This window comes from Xenopus laevis, chromosome 1S, assembly GCF_017654675.1.
Source record: "Xenopus laevis strain J_2021 chromosome 1S, Xenopus_laevis_v10.1, whole genome shotgun sequence".
Lineage (NCBI taxonomy): Eukaryota > Metazoa > Chordata > Amphibia > Anura > Pipidae > Xenopus > Xenopus laevis.
Genome location: NC_054372.1, coordinates 147779256 through 147795644, shown reverse-complemented (window position 1 = coordinate 147795644; position 16389 = coordinate 147779256). Strand labels below are relative to the sequence as shown.

General features: G+C 42.3%; 1 protein-coding gene across 1 annotated transcript in view; it reads left to right on the top strand.

Moving 5' to 3' along the window:
• Positions 1-16389, top strand: part of tmem132c.S (transmembrane protein 132C S homeolog) — a 262101-nt gene that overhangs the window by 75755 nt on the left and 169957 nt on the right. Inside the window, exon 2 of the mRNA XM_018244181.2 lies at positions 4707-5592. Coding sequence (XP_018099670.1) covers positions 4707-5592 — 886 coding nt within the window. The remainder of the gene's footprint in view (positions 1-4706; positions 5593-16389) is intronic.

The following is a 16389-nucleotide window of genomic DNA, read 5'->3' as shown; positions in this document are numbered from 1 at the left end:
TCTGTGCCAACCAATGTGTCCAAAATGCATTTAGTAACACCCTTCTAATATATTAAAGTGGTCCGTGGTCACATTGTGAAAATGTCTGCAGGGCAGGAGCATCTATCCAGGGGAAATCAATTCAGCTTCTGTACATGCAGAATAATCTGAGCAGCTTGTCTACTTAGCAGAACAGCAGGGGGGCCATGATGATCAGCCGTTCATTCCCTGGAAAGTGCCCTGTGGTTCATAGTTATTAATTACTCCAGTGGGAATCACCAAATGTAGAGATAATCGAGAGAGATGGCAAAGTATAAAGAGTGTGGGAGGAGAGGATGCAGATCGGATAAACAGTGCCTCATACACTGTTAATGAGCACTAGTGCCAAAGAAAATTTCATGCCATTAGTATCTATAAATAAATCCCAAAGCACTACTAATAATAATAATATTAATACTGTTAATAACACTTGCTGTGAAAGGAATTGCCGGTACAGACAAAAAATTTTTTTCAAATAAAGGCTTTTTTTGTGACCTGTGGAGTGCAGTCCTACGTATTGATTATTAATCCCTCCTCATCTGAACCAAGGCAAGTTGTTACTTATGGTGGTGGGTGTGCACCTCCAAGTACTTTTTGATATATGATTTAATTTATAATCATGGGTAAGTTGTAACTACAGGAGGTGTGGGGGACAAGCAATTCGACTAGGGGTAGGCACCAGAAGACGTATGTGCAGCCACTGTTGCGCCCTAGTCACGTGCCTCTTCTGCATTCCCTTGTTCTGACTCAGCTAGAAAGAGTTGTAAATATACCCATAGCAGAGTGGTAAATCTCTACTTTGCTTAATTGATCTGTTGTTTAATTGGATACATATATCTGAGACTCATGTGTTAATTGCTCAGTGCCATATCTGCAAAGTTGCCCATTGCTCAGTGCTACAGACAGGCTTACATTGATGGTGAGACTTAGGGCTTTATTTATCAAATGTTGCCATTATTCTCAGTTTGAAAAAAAAATGCTGTAAAAAATGCTGTAAAAACTTGAACATATTTTCTGAAACCTCAAATAGTTGAGAAACCCAGCAAGTAAAAGCTGGTGTGTTTCTAAAGAAGTCAATGGTAATTGTCTCTAACAACTGTGCAGTATTTATTTATTTCCCCAGTTTGTTTAAACATTCCAATACTTTAGCCCAGTTGAAAATAATTGGAGCAATGTTATGTTCGCCTGTGTCCATGATTTTTCTGTGAATATTTTATAGTAATTTATGTTGAAATAAAGACACATATCCACTGAGTTCAACCTTTTATGTCAATTTAAACCTGCCTAACTACCAGTTTGCCTGTATTTTCTTACTTGCTAAAAAGCCAGCCAATCTCTTTTTGAAGCTAATCTATGAATTTGTGAATCTAATGTATTAGCCTGTACATCAGATTCAGAAAGTAAATTCCACAGGTTCACAGCTCTCACTGTAAAAGCCCTTTCTGAATATTAATATTTCTTCTAATCCAAAAGGGTGTCAGAGTGTCAGCTGGGAAGACCTACTGGTAAATAAAGCATTAGAAAGATTATTATATAGTCCCTTTATATATTTATACAGAATTATGTTACTCCCCAAGCGTCTCGTGTTTAGCATAATAACTTTCCATACCCTTTACCAGCTTAGTTGCCCTTTGGACTCTCTTTGATTCAATAGTATCCCATTTGAGCACTGCAGAACAAAACTGCACAGCATATTCTATATGGGGCCTTACCAGTGCTTTGCAAAGTGGAAGAATGACCCTCTCCACACACAAATCATCGCCCCTTTTAATACAGCTCAAACCCTTTTGTGCCCTTGCAGCTGCTGACTGGCATTGCTTGATATAGCCAAGGTCCTTTTCCATTATGGATTTGTCTAGTACAGTCCCATGAAAGGTATAAAAGGCTTGCATATTTTTAAATTCCTTGGTCATGACCTTATATTCTTCAAAGTTGATTCTCATCTGTCACTTGTGTGCAACCCTCAAAATGTTATGTGTTCTTAATCAAGTGCTTCTCTGAGCACTTTTACAATTTACAATAATAATAAAAAAAACATATTTCCATATTCACATTTTTAGACTACATATAGCTGGCTTCAGCTCAACAGCTTTTTGAAGATACAGAGTGTAAGTGAGCCCCCAACTGTCTATGCATTTGGTATGCATGTGCCTGGTAATAGCAGCCTAAAATGGCAATTGTCTGTATGTTAGAAAATCCTAAAAATAGAAAATGAATTGAAACTGTAAACAGTGATCAGAGAAGCACTTTAAGTTTACTTCCTTTATGTAACCCTATAATTCGGTTGTTGCAAGACCATTTTACTTAGTCTGATGAGAAAGTGTTAGGAAATGCACTCCAGCAGTGCGGGAGTTAACTGGCGATCACTACTGGCCAATTAGCATCAGTTGGAGGATATAAAGAGTCTTGCCATATGCCGGCCAGTTGCCAGTACAATTGTTTAATAAGCAGGCAAGGTTCCCACTAGCTAGTGTTCCATGAGGTTCAAAGTTGCAAATTCTGTGTTTGACTCGGTTTGTATTTGACCCTCTTCCTGTAACCTCCCTTTGGCTTAGATGCTTCGGTATTCCCTCGTTCACCATGACTGACCTGATCTGGTTTTGACCTGTTTTTGGTTCTTCCCCTAAACCACAACTCACTCACTTGATACCTGCAGTTTCTACCCAACCCGTCAGTGTGTGTTCCACGCTTCCTGCTCACAGCCCTTTCCACACCGATGCGGTGCCCTGGTAATCTTGGGGCTTCCCTTCTGTTGCTCTCTCTAAGGAGCGGGTTCATTTTCAAACGGCTCCTCACTGTAAAACCCTAATATAAAGATACAATGCTCTCAGCCAAGTAACTAAAGGCCTGCTAGTTTAACATCTGAAATAGGCAGAGTTGGACTGGGTTAGCTGGGGGCCCACCAGAAAACCAGAGGAAAGGGCCCACCTCCAGCGCACTTCCCCACTACAGCCTTTGGAGCAGATTTACTAAAGGGCAAAATGGCTAACGCTAGTGTCAATTACCACCTGCAGAGACATCACCAATTTACTAACGGGCGCAGGCACTAATTCGCGATCGAAAGAGACAGGCACTAGTGGTCATTCGCATTCTATCGCCAGGCAGCAATTCGCTCTGGCGAATGGACGTTACTCCGCAAATTCAGTAAAATGCGGATTTTACTGAACGTTAGCTCTTTCGCCAGACTTGCCCTGGCCAGCTAAGACCAGGCGAAGTGCAATGAAGTGCATCGATCTTGCTCAATCTTCTGTCACTTACACATATTCTGAGAGTGGAAAATGCATCAAAGTTCAAAAAACGCTGGCGACTTTTTTCCTTACTTCAGAGTGATAGGCTGCAAAAGTCCTTAAAATTTTTTTTGTTGGTATACAGTTTTCTCCATACCTTTTATAACATATGGAACATTAACTTTACAGTGGGCTCATGTGTAGGGCATTATAACAACGGTTAGTAAATCTGCCCCTCTGTCTGCTAAGGAGTAATAAAGCTGCGACCTCCAAAGATTTGCATCTGCAACAATTAGCCCTCCATTGCTAATCCACAGTGTTCTGGCAGGCCTTTTTTGGAGGGGATATAAAAGGATTCAATATTTTAATACATTTCAAATCACAACAGTAAGGGGGTTATTTAATAAACTCCAAATGCCAAAATCACGAAAAATCTGATTTTTTTTAATAAAATCTGACTTTTTAAAAACAAATTTTTTCGGTATTTATTAAACCCCAAGAATGGAAAAGTCCGAATCTGAAAATCCGGCATCTCAGACCTGTCTAGGTTGCATATAAGTCAATGGGAGAAGTCCCAATGATTTTTTGATGTGTGCTGGGTTTCGTGCAATACCCAGAAGTTTTCTGAGTTTTCAGGCAAAAATCTGAGATTTCGGGTGAAAAATCTGAAAAAATCGTGGAAACCAGCTGAAAAATAAAAACAAAATTGTGAAAATCTGATTTTTTTCCTGCACAGCAAATTTTTGGGAAAATGTAATAATAAATAAGCGCAAAAAACCAGAGCGGATTTGATCAGTTTGTAGCAGAAAATATTGAGATAAATTCAGAATTTGATAAATAACCCCCTAGAAGTATATGCCAGCTTAATTTTTTTGTGCAATGGATACTGCCAGACAAATCGCATTGCCTTCTATAGGCAGGTGAGTAAGAATTTAGACTTTTGGGTTGCAGTTGTTTTGATTAAATTTTGCTAAGACATTTGACACAATTCCACACAAAAGGCTACTGATTAAATTAAGGAATATTGGCTCATATAGAGTAGCAGCACAATTCATTCTTGTGACAAGAAGTCGTGTCTCGTGGAACTTGTTCCGATTGGTTCAGTGCTGTTATTGGGGTCTTTCTGTGATCTATTTCTTTATAATTTATTAATAATTTACCTTGCCTCTGCCCACTTTGTTATATATGTGAAACACTATATTCTGTGTAAACTAATAATAACTCTACCTATGTAAGACATAATGCTATGTATAAAGTGTTCTTCAAATCATCAACAGTATACAAAATGAATGTGACTTTGTTTATTATAAAACTCCCATCCAGAGTAAAATGTCATGTAGTGGCTGTTTTTCAAGTTCTTTAATTTGATATTGTTTCTGCTTTGAGAAAAAGAGTAAATGTATCTATGTATCAATGAAAACATTGTTTTCTACATTCATTTTTTTATTTGTTTTCCTCTAGTATCAAAATCAAAAGGCATCCCTGATAACTTCCAGAGATTTTCAGCATTACAGACATATCTTCCTGTCAATTATCGAATACTCAGCGCAGAAACTGCCTTCCTTTTAAAGGAAAACAACCAGGATTTCATGAGGAACTCTAGTTTGCAATCTAGGGTAGAATCCTTCTTTATTCACCAAGCACTTAAATCCCCTGTATTAAATGCTAGCTATGGACCATTTTCTGTTGAAAGAGACATACCAGAAGACATTCTGTTGAATACCCATTCATTTGGACCCAACAAATTGACCTTTAATTGGAAGATCAAAGCATATATTATTAATGAGAAAGTGTATCCCAACAAACCTAAAGTCCAGGTCTTATTTTACATTGCAGGTAGAGATTGGGATAATTATAGTGCCACTGAAAAGCTTCCATGCATAAGACTGTATGCATTTCAGGAAACTAGAGAGGTTAAAGGCAGTTGCAAATTGCAAGGAATGTTGGGACTCTGTGTAGCTGAACTGGAATTCCAGCCCTTCTGGTTCATTTCACCGCCAATAATCACAAGTCGAAAGAGAAATCCAGAACTTCCTGAGGGAATACCTGTGGACCTTTATTATACCATTCAATTTCAAGACGATAAAACTGAGTGTACAGCTGAGGAAGCCAGGAAAGGGAATGCAATCCGGCCAGGTAAAGACCCAGAAGAAGATCCACTGTCACATTTACAGAGGATTGGAAATATAAGTCTCTATCGGACGCCAGAAAGTTCACAGCTAACTGAGCTGAGGTTGGATAGTCACGTTGCTCTTTGGTTACCATCAAAACCTGCAAAACAAGGAGAATCTTTGATTGTCTATGTTACAGTTGCCAGCAATGCTACACTTGATCAGTTCACACTCAGGTAAAGTAGGCTTTTATGATGTAAAGAAGTGCGGTCAAATTTGTGTTAGTGAATGTGCACTTATACTGCTACTTTGTAGTGATAGCTAGTGATGGGCGAATTTGTCCCGCGAAATTTGCAAAAAATTTGCAAAAAACATTGAAGTCAATAAGCGTCAAAATTATTTTTATGTGCATCAATTTCTTCGCTTGCGACAATTTTTATACATACACCTATTTTGTCCAAATGCATTAAAGTCGATGAATGTCCGAATAATTTTGACACGCAAAACTTTTATGCGCGCAACTATTCTGATGCACACCCACGCTACACATTTTTTCATCTGCAAATTTTCTCTGCAGTTTCGTGAATTTATTCGCCGGTGGCGAAATGCGGGATTTCAATGCAAATTTGTGCCTGCCAAATTTATTCCCCCATCACTAGTGCTAGCCAGTGAGAAATTACCCATAGTGAGTCCTGTGCTCTAAAGTGAGCAGATTATGCCACTTACTATAAAAAAAGAAATGGACTGGTACATTTTTAGGGACATGCATGATTCACTTGAACTTTACTGAACAGCCTGCTAAACTGAAGAGGCTTATCTGGTCAGATTATTTGAATTCAAGCAAAATAAAATCCTAAACTTACAGTGTAGATGAAAAATAATTAAAACAACTATTAAACATATGCTCAAACTCTACAAGGCATTGGAAATCCCAGTTTTATTTTTTGCTTTTACTGCTTTTAAATACAGATTTTTGTCATTGACTAGAAGACCATAATAGAAGACCATACTTAGTTTTATCAAATGATCATCTACCTTTTGTCAAAGTATCCTCAAAGTTTTTGGAGTTCATACTATGCAGCTATAATACGCTACTGTTTTGTTCAACAGTATTTGTCTCAATTGTGATGTTCCAACATCTACCTTGTCTCTCCAATGGAAAACGTAGCAGTCAAAGTGTACACAACTTGCCATATGGATGGAATGATGCTGGAATTCTGGATAAAAAATACACATTGTGGAAAATAAACATGGTTGTTTAAATCTGATAACTCCACTTTGCACAATGGATGCCTTCATGTGTTTTCAGAAGGGTGCTTTTTATTCATTAGTATCATAAACAGTGACTGGCTGGCAGGGGCATTTAGACTCTGCTGCTTCTGCTAGAAGGCAGCAAACCATTAAGAATTTAGCATGTGATTGTTGTAGATATCATGAAAAATTTTCTTTGTCGAGTCAAAGGGCAATTTTTATATTAAAGGCCTCCAGTTGACTTGTGGGTGTTATCCATGGCATATCAATTGTGTTCCTTAACAAGGAAAATAAAAGTTATTAATGTAAACTGAGAATTGGTAAAGTGATCAGGTTTTTATCCAGCAAGGCATGAAATGGATACTTTTGATAAATATGCAGTGTATCCTGCCATAATCCTCTTACATAACTAGTAAACCTTGGGACAAGTCCATCAGATATACCCCACCCCCTGCTAAAAGTAAAAGTGTACATTTATGTCTTTGATGAGAAATAACCAAGAAAGCTGTTATAATTTGTTATACAGGCAAGGGACCTGTTATCCAGAATGCTCGGGACCTGGGGTTTTTCGGATAATGGATCTTTCCTTAGTTTGGATCTTCATAACTTAAGTCTACTATAAAATAATGTAAACATTAAATAATCCCAATAGGCTCTAAGTACAGAGAAAAAGGGAATTTTTAAAAATTTGACAGCCATTCTGTAATTCTGAGCTTTCTGGATAACTGATCCCATACCTGTAATATTAGAACAAAGGACCAGCCAGAATCAACAACCCCATGGAGCCCTTATGCAATCAACCTAAAATACTTTACATGGATGTTATTTGTAGTTGGCAAAACCATTCTAAAAATAGCCAGTCTTCTGTTCAATAGGTCTCAACGAGGAATTAATTTAGTTGTGTGGTCCATGGTCAGATGCATGTTAAAAAAAATCATTTGTAACTTAATTCAGTTTTATAATTCTAAACTTACTGGTGAGTGAGTTTGCTCCAATTGTAGTTACTTATACTAGTAGTAGTAGTAGTAGTAACCAAACAATGGGTAGGGTTTACTTTTCTGTTGCATGAAACAGAACATTAGGTTGAATGCTCTGGCTTGCTGGATGGCTCTTTTCATTAAAGAGTAACTGCTAGTTATATTGCGGAGATAAGGAACTTAATGTTCTGAGGGAAAATAATACTTTGCAGTATAGTTTGTTATTCCACAGAGATTTGCTGTCATAGTAAGAAAACTTTGCAGTTTTTTAAATGGTGCAGTTTGACAATTGAAAAACAAGGTGAGATCAGTAATATCCATTGTCTTATTACATCCAATAGTTTAGATGGAATAGCTAGGATTTGTTACCCCGCATGACTTAAACAATGATCATCCTTTACTCTGAGAAATGGCAAGCTGTCTCAGTTTATAATACCTTAGATGTGATGCAGTCATTTTTTCCACCTAATCTTGTTTTGTTTTTTTTTTGTTATGAACTGCTAATTATATGCTGGTACACACTATGTTCAATGTTCATTCATTTTCTTTTCTATAGGTTGTACAATCTAAGATCCATTACTGGATGCAAAAATACAGTATAATACCATTTGCTTGAGGTCTTAATGTGTTTAATTAGATGTCCAACAGTTAGTCAGTTTGAATCACTAAGTTAGTCCTTCTTCTTACATAATCACTTCTTACAAAAAAAGTTTAAATATGAGGTAGGCCAAAATCCACTTTGGTACTTTTCCCCTCTAAGACATAGAAGTGACTGGACTGGCTTACTAAGTAATCTGTTCTCTTCCATGTTCCCAGTCATTGCCTGCATTATGGTAATAGCCTGAACCATTTTGATAGGATGTAATTTGTAACCACTTCATAATTTATTAGGGAACTTATTCTAATTCTGAACACATCATATTCTCCCTCCTGAAGTTCTCAAGGTTTGGTTATGCAAGAAGTTAAGTGCCTGCAGTTTCTTCTTTATCAGGGGATATCAAGAGACACCAGAGAAATGCCTAGAGGCCAAAAAGACCAGTTTAATATAGGATTTGTGTGGCCAGAAAAGTGGATAACTTTTAAAAGGTTATAGTTAAAAGATTCTGATTTTGAAAAGAATATGTATGTTAAAAACACTGAAATGCAGGATGTTTAAATCAACTTGGCATTTGTGATTTCAGTGAAAATTTTTGGTGAAAATCATAACCTTGATACATGGGCCTCTATAAAGCAAGAAGCAGAATTGAACCCAAAAAGGGGTATGGCTTACAGGAATATAGAGGGTTTCCATAACTTTTGCTAACCCTTGTGTTACCACCATTTTCTTAAAGTTTAATTACAAGCTCTTAGCATCTACAGAGCAAAAAACATGTAATGTATAAAAAGAAATTCAAAATCACTAATTATAGGTTTCAATTTGGAGTAAAACCATAGTTCTTATTAAACAGCTACTTACAAGGCAATATTACATTTCTAATGCATAAGGCTCATTCTCAGAACCATAAGTCCTGGGGATGGCATGTTTTCTATCCAAACTGCTATATTTTTGAAGCAGAACAGAAGTCAGGTTTCTCACAAATAACAAGCAGCCTAATAACTTTTGGTACACAGATCAAAGCCCAGAGCCTTGGGAATTTCACTTATAAATTAATTCCATAATGCCTTGTTATAATGTATTTATCGGCAGGATTAAAGTCTAATATACTCCTGGTGCTCACCTGTTATAAGTCAGGACATTTGGGAACCCTTTGTTGTCTTGCCAATGTGGAATAGGATCCCTGGTACTGGTACAATGCTTTCAACTAATGCAGTTCCAAGGGATAAAACCTCTGGGTGTCCCACAATCAACAGAAAGACACACATATACATAGGTCAGATACTGTATTTGTAGTACTAATAATAGTTCTAATAATTTCCTTCTGATGCTGGCTTATTTACAGGGGCACTCTATGGGGCCTAATTATTACAGTATATTGTGGAAAATTAAATTCACAGAAAAAATGGTATTAATGGGGATATTAATGAGCTGGAGATAGTGCAGAGACGTGCAACAAAACTGGTTAGAGGGATGGAAGATTATGTATGAGAGTAGATTGTCAAAGTTGGGGTTGTTTTCTCTGGAAAAAAAGGCACTTGCGAGGGGACATGATTTCACTTTACAAGTACATTACATTATTTTACATTAGAGGACATTATAGACAAATAGCAGGGGACCCTTTTACCCATAAAGAGGATCACCGTACCAGAGGCCACCCCTTTAGACTAGAAGAAAAGAACTTTCATTTGAAGCAACGTAGGGGGTTCTTCACAGTCAGGACAGTGAGGTTGTGGAATGCACTGCCGGGTGATGTTGTAATGGCTGATTCAGTTAATGCCTTTAAGAATGGCTTGGATGATTTTTTGGACAGACATAATATCAAATAGATACCAAACTCTATAGTTTAGATATGGGAATATATAATTTGTGGAGGGTTGTGTGTACGGATGCTGTGTTTTCATTTGGAGGGGTTGAACTTGATGGACTTTGTCTTTTTTCAACTCATTTTAACTATGTAACTATGTAAAAAACTGTGTTAAATAATGTAACGATCGCCGCCCGGAGCAGGCCCAGGAGCTCCGGGTGGCGCGTCCTCTCCTGCCGGCGTCGCTCCCAAGATGGCGGCGCCCATGGCCGCCACGTGGGTAAGCGGCGCCGGCGCGATGACGTCAGTGCGCCGACGTGGGCGCAAGGACGTCAATGACGTTATTAAGGCACAAATTCAAATAAAAAGCCTGTTTAGACGCCAGGATGGCGCCCAAGTATAGGAAACCTTGCCCTAAGTATTTCCTGGGTTCCCTGTGTGCTAATATTCCTTTCCTGATCCTGATTATTATCCTTGACCCCTGCCTGGCCTTTGGACTTTGCTGTTATCTGCCTGCCCCTGAACTCTTGCCTGGATTCTGACTACTCTCTGGATTAACCCCTTGGACACCGCGACCTTGCACCCTCAAGAAGGCTTCCTCCTTGATCCCGACTACCTCCCTGGAGGGAGCTCCCGGCTCCCTGACATTATACTTGGGCCATGGATCCTACTGAGGAAGCTACGCCTGATGTCGGACGAGCGCTCCGCGGACTGGCATCCCGCATGGAGGAATATGAAGCCCAGCAGTACCACATTGCACAGGCACTCGATACCCTTCTCTCCCGAGTGCCTCCAGCGCCTCCTGCTTCCCAAGCGGCTGCAAATCCTCCCTTGGCGGACGTCTCATCTAACACAGGTTTCTCGTCTGGTGAGCCTCGTATTCCGCCTCCTCCTCGCTTCAGTGGGGACCCACAGGCCTGCAGAGGTTTTGCTACACAGTGCCAGATCCAGTTCGAGTTTCAACCCTCGCACTTCCCCAATGAACGTTCCAAGGTGGGGTATGTAATGTCTCGTTTGGTGGGCAAACCGCTTGAGTGGGCAACATCTCTTTGGGAGAAGAATTCTCCACTGACTTTTGATGCCAAGGCTTTTCTGCAAACATTCCGTACTGTGTTTGATGCCCCGGGTCGGGTCACTAATGCTCCTTCTCGTCTCCTGCAACTCCGACAGGGAAACCGCAGCGTCAGTGACTATGCTATTGACTTTAGAACTTTGATGGCTGAAACTTCCTGGAATGACGATGCCTATAAGGCCGTATTCTATCAAGGTCTGTCTATTCGCATTAAAGATGATCTTGTCTCCAGGGAGTTCCCTGATCTGCTGGAAGATCTGATTGCACTGTCCATTAAAGTGGACACTCGTCTTCCAGAGACCTCTCTTGCAAACTCCAGCTGCTCAAGCTCCTCCTTCTCCTCCGGAGGAACCGATGCAGGTTGAAAGGGCTCGTCTCTCCGAACAAGAAAGACTCCGTAGACGAATGGCTGGCTTATGTCTGTATTGTGGCGGACAGTCTCATTTTGCGAATTCTTGTCCAGCGAAGCCCACGAGTTCTGTTCCCCGAGGTATATCTAGGGTAACACATGTAGGGGGCACTACTCCAAAGTCTCAAGAGAACACTCACAGGTTTCTCCTTCCTTTACAGATTCGCCTAGCCACTAAGACTATTGTTGGCTCTGCTTTCATTGACTCTGGAGCTGCTGGGAACTTCATGGACGCTCTGTTCGCCAAACACTTGGAAGTTCCCTTATTCCCATTGTCTACTCCTCTCCGAGTCACAGCCATTGACGACAGACCCCTGGAGGCTGAATTTATCTCCATGACGACTTGGGAATTGCCTGTGCAGGTTGGGACATTGCATAAAGAAAGACTTTCGTTCCTAATTATTTCCTGCCCATCCGTTCCAGTTGTGTTGGGTCTTCCTTGGCTGTGCCTGCATAATCCTTCCATTGATTGGTCCGCAGGACAGATTTCCCGTTGGAGCCCATTTTGCCAGCAGCACTGCCTTCCTGCTGAACCCCTCCGGAGGGTGAATATCTCTTTGTCTGATCTGAAGACTCTACCCCCCTTTTACAAGGAATTCGCTGATGTGTTCTGTAAGAAGTCTGCAGAATTCCTTCCTCCACATCGACAATACGATTGTCCTGTCGATCTCCTGCCTGGAACCATGCCCCCTAGAGGTCGTACTTATCCTCTCTCTCCAGCGGAGACCACTGCTATGAAGCAGTATATCCAAGAAAATCTTCAGCGGGGGTTTATTCGCCCTTCTACCTCTCCTGCCGGGGCTGGATTCTTCTTCGTGGAAAAGAAGGATGGAGGCCTTCGTCCTTGCATCGACTACCGGGGTCTTAATAAGATTACGGTTAAGAACCGGTATCCCTTGCCCTTGATTGCCGAACTCTTTGACCAATTGAAGGGGGCTAAAATCTTCACTAAGTTGGATCTCCGTGGGGCGTACAACCTCATTCGCATCCGTGAGGGTGATGAATGGAAGACGGCTTTCAACACTCGTGACGGGCACTATGAATATCTCGTTATGCCCTTTGGCCTTTGCAATGCCCCTGCCGTCTTCCAGGAGTTTGTTAACGATGTGTTCTGGGATCTCCTAGGAAGGTTCGTAGTCGTGTACCTGGACGACATCCTGATCTTTTCTAAAGACCTAGAAAGCCATCGCTCCCAGGTGAAGGAGGTACTCTCTCGTTTGAGGAAGAACTCTCTCTTCGCCAAGTTGGAGAAGTGCGTCTTCGAGGTGTCTAAGATCCCCTTCCTAGGATACATTATCTCTCCTGAGGGATTTGAGATGGATCCCGTGAAAGTGTCTGCCATCCAGGAGTGGCCTCTCCCGCTGTGTACCAAGGCAATCCAGAGATTTATCGGATTTGCTAATTACTATCGGCAGTTCATCCGGGGGTTCTCTTCCCGCATTGCACCTATCCTGGCCCTCATCCGGAAAGGGGGTAAACCCAGCTTGTGGCCTCCATCTGCCATTGATGCTTTTCAGTCCTTGAAAGAGGCCTTCACGTCCGCTTCTGTCCTCCGACACCCCAATCCTGAACTACCCTTCTGCATCGAAGTTGATGCTTCTGAAGTCGGAGCCGGAGCCATCCTGTCTCAGAGACACCCCGCTGATGGGAAGTTGCACCCCTGTGCTTATTTCTCCAAGAAGTTCTCGTCCGCAGAGCAGAACTACGATGTCGGGAACCGAGAACTCTTGGCTGTTAAACTCGCCCTTGAAGAATGGCGTCACCTCTTGGAGGGTTCTCTGATTCCTGTTCAGATTTACACCGATCATAAGAATCTCGAGTTCATCCAGTCCCTCAAGAGGCTAAACCCCAGACAGGCAAGGTGGGCTCTCTTCTTCTCTCGATTTAATTTTATCTTGACTTATCGCCCAGGCTCCAAGAATCGGAAGGCCGATGCCTTGTCTCGTAGCTTCACTCCGGTGGACCGCTCTCCTGAGAGACAAGAGCCAATCATCCCTCCAGTCAAGATTATTGCCTCCCTGTATCCACAGTTTGCCGACCAAATCCTGGCTGGTCAGTCTTCTGCTCCTTCCGGTACTCCCATTGGGATGGCATTTGTTCCTCCTGAGCTGCGTCTGCCTATCCTGCAACAGACCCATTGCTCCAGGCAAGCCGGACACCCTGGCCCAGCTAAAACTCTTGAACTCTTACGACGCCTGGTCTGGTGGCCTGATATCCGCAAAGATGTGAAAGACTTTGTTGCTGCTTGTAATGTTTGTGCCACATCTAAGTCAAGCCACTCCCGCCCCAGTGGGTTACTACAGCCCTTGCCAGTTCCTTCCCGTCCCTGGACCCACCTGTCCATGGACTTCATTGTCGAACTTCCTCCCTCCTGTGGGAACACGGTGATCTGGGTTGTCATTGATCGTTTCTCCAAAATGGCCCATTTCATCCCTCTGAAGAAGTTGCCCTCTGCGGTGGAGTTGTCCCAGCTATTTATCCAGTACATCTTCCGCCTGCATGGTTTCCCGGTGGAGATCGTCTCCGATAGAGGCACACAGTTTACTGCCAAGTTCTGGCGTTCCCTATGCAAAGACCTGGGAATTGTTCTTCAGTTTTCATCTGCATACCACCCGCAGACGAATGGGGCAGCTGAACGTGTCAACCAAGCCCTGGAACAGTTCTTGAGGAACCACGTTTCCCTTTGTCAAGATGATTGGTCTGATCTCCTCCCGTGGGCGGAATTTGCTCATAACAATGCCTGCCACACTTCCACTGGAAGGTCCCCATTTATGGCGGTGTATGGTCAACATCCTCAAGCCTTCCCACAAGACTTTGTGTTGTCCGATGTTCCGGCCGCTGATGACCATGCAGCCCACATGTCTGCTATTTGGGCCGCAACCAAGTCCAATCTGGAGAAGAGTGCTCTGGTTCTTAAGACGTTTGCAGATCGTAGACGTAGACCCTCTCCTCCCTACAAGGTCGGTGATAAAGTCTGGTTGTCTTCCAGGAACATTCGGTTGAAGGTACCATCTCCTAAGTTGGGTCCGAGGTTCGTAGGTCCTTTTTCCATCCTGGAGGTGATCAATCCTGTGGCTGTCAGACTTCAGCTTCCTCCTGAGATGCGAATTCCCAACGTGTTTCATGTCTCCTTGGTGAAACCCGCTACCTCCAACCGCTTTTCTGTTGTCCAGCCTCCTCCTCCTACTATCTCTGTGGATGGTCAACAAGAATATGAAGTGGAGAAGATCCTTGACTCCAGAATCTCCAGGGGGTCTCTTCAGTACCTCATCAAGTGGAAGGGCTTTGGCCCTGAAGAATGCTCCTGGGAAGGATACTCTGATGTCCATGCTCCTCGTCTGGTGAGGGAGTTCCATTCCAAGTTTCCCCAGAAGCCAAGTCCTGGTGGTCCGGAGGCCCCCCGTGAAGGGGGGGGTACTGTAACGATCGCCGCCCGGAGCAGGCCCAGGAGCTCCGGGCGGCGCGTCCTCTCCTGCCGGCGTCGCTCCCAAGATGGCGGCGCCCATGGCCGCCACGTGGGTAAGCGGAGCCGGCGCGATGACGTCAGTGAGCCGACGTCGGCGCAAGGACGTCAATGACGTCATTAAGGCGCCAAATTCAAATAAAAAGCCTGTTTAGACGCCAGGATGGCGCCCAAGTATAGGAAACCTTGCCCTAAGTATTTCCTGGGTTCCCTGTGTGCTAATATTCCTTATCCTGATCCTGATTATTATCCTTGACCCCTGCCTGGCCTTTGGACTTTGCTGTTATCTGCCTGCCCCTGAACTCTTGCCTGGATTCTGACTACTCTCTGGATTAACCCCTTGGACACCGCGACCTTGCACCCTCAAGAAGGCTTCCTCCTTGATCCCGACTACCTCCCTGGAGGGAGCTCCCGGCTCCCTGACAAATAAATAGCAAGTTTGTCAAGGTTTGTGTAATTTTACGCCATGTGAACACCAGATTAGAAACAGTTGCTTCTGGCAGAAGTCACTCTACTGGTGTATTATTCAAAAAGGAAAGGTTGTGGGATAACTCCTTTGCTTAATAAAAATGTATTAAAATACAATGGAAGTGCTACTGATCTGGCCAAATTAACTACAGACATAGAGAAAAAGAAGAGAAATTGATCAATGCACATTCCCTGGACCCCTGTCATATAAGTAATCTATGCAGATGCATGTAGTTACAAAATTATAATCATAAGATTGATAAGCCACCATACCACGTCAAGGTAAAACCCATATGGCGGTCGGTAACTATTTAACTCTGGTCATAATATCAAATGCTAAAGCCTCCCGGCATAAGAGCATTACCGGAAATAAAGTTCTCCCGACCTGGGCATTGGTTTCAGTCATAGGGCTTAGTCCTCCCCTGCCAATAGCTTTCAAAGGGGAGAGATAACCTAGACCCCAGCATTGGTTCCATAAGATTAATCCCCTGCATTCCGCTTTCTTCCGTTCAACCGCAGGGGAGTGCAGGAGTAAACACACTCAATTATTGTAAAGGCTCACACAGATGCATGTAAGCACAAACCGCAGGTGGAATGCAACATGCTGCGTCCCACCTGCATTTGGTGCGCACATGTGTCTGTGTGAGTACAGCCCCTTGATAATAATTGAGTGCGTTTTCTTCTGCTCTCCCCTGCGGCTGAACGGAATAAAGCAGAATGCAGAGGAGCGCAGCAAAAAATGCCCATGTGTAAGAGCCCTAAAAGTTTGTATCCAGTCCAATTGAAAAACTGAGCTTCAGATAAATCTAAATATTACATATTAAAAAGCAGATTTATCAAAATGTAAGATTAGAGCTTGCCACAGAAAAACTCCCCACTTTCTATTCTTTCCTATGGTATTTTAAAAAGTTTCTTTGTTATTTATTATCAATTATTTGATTTAATGTTCATTATTTGATGAATACACTTGAATGAATGAATGAATGAATGA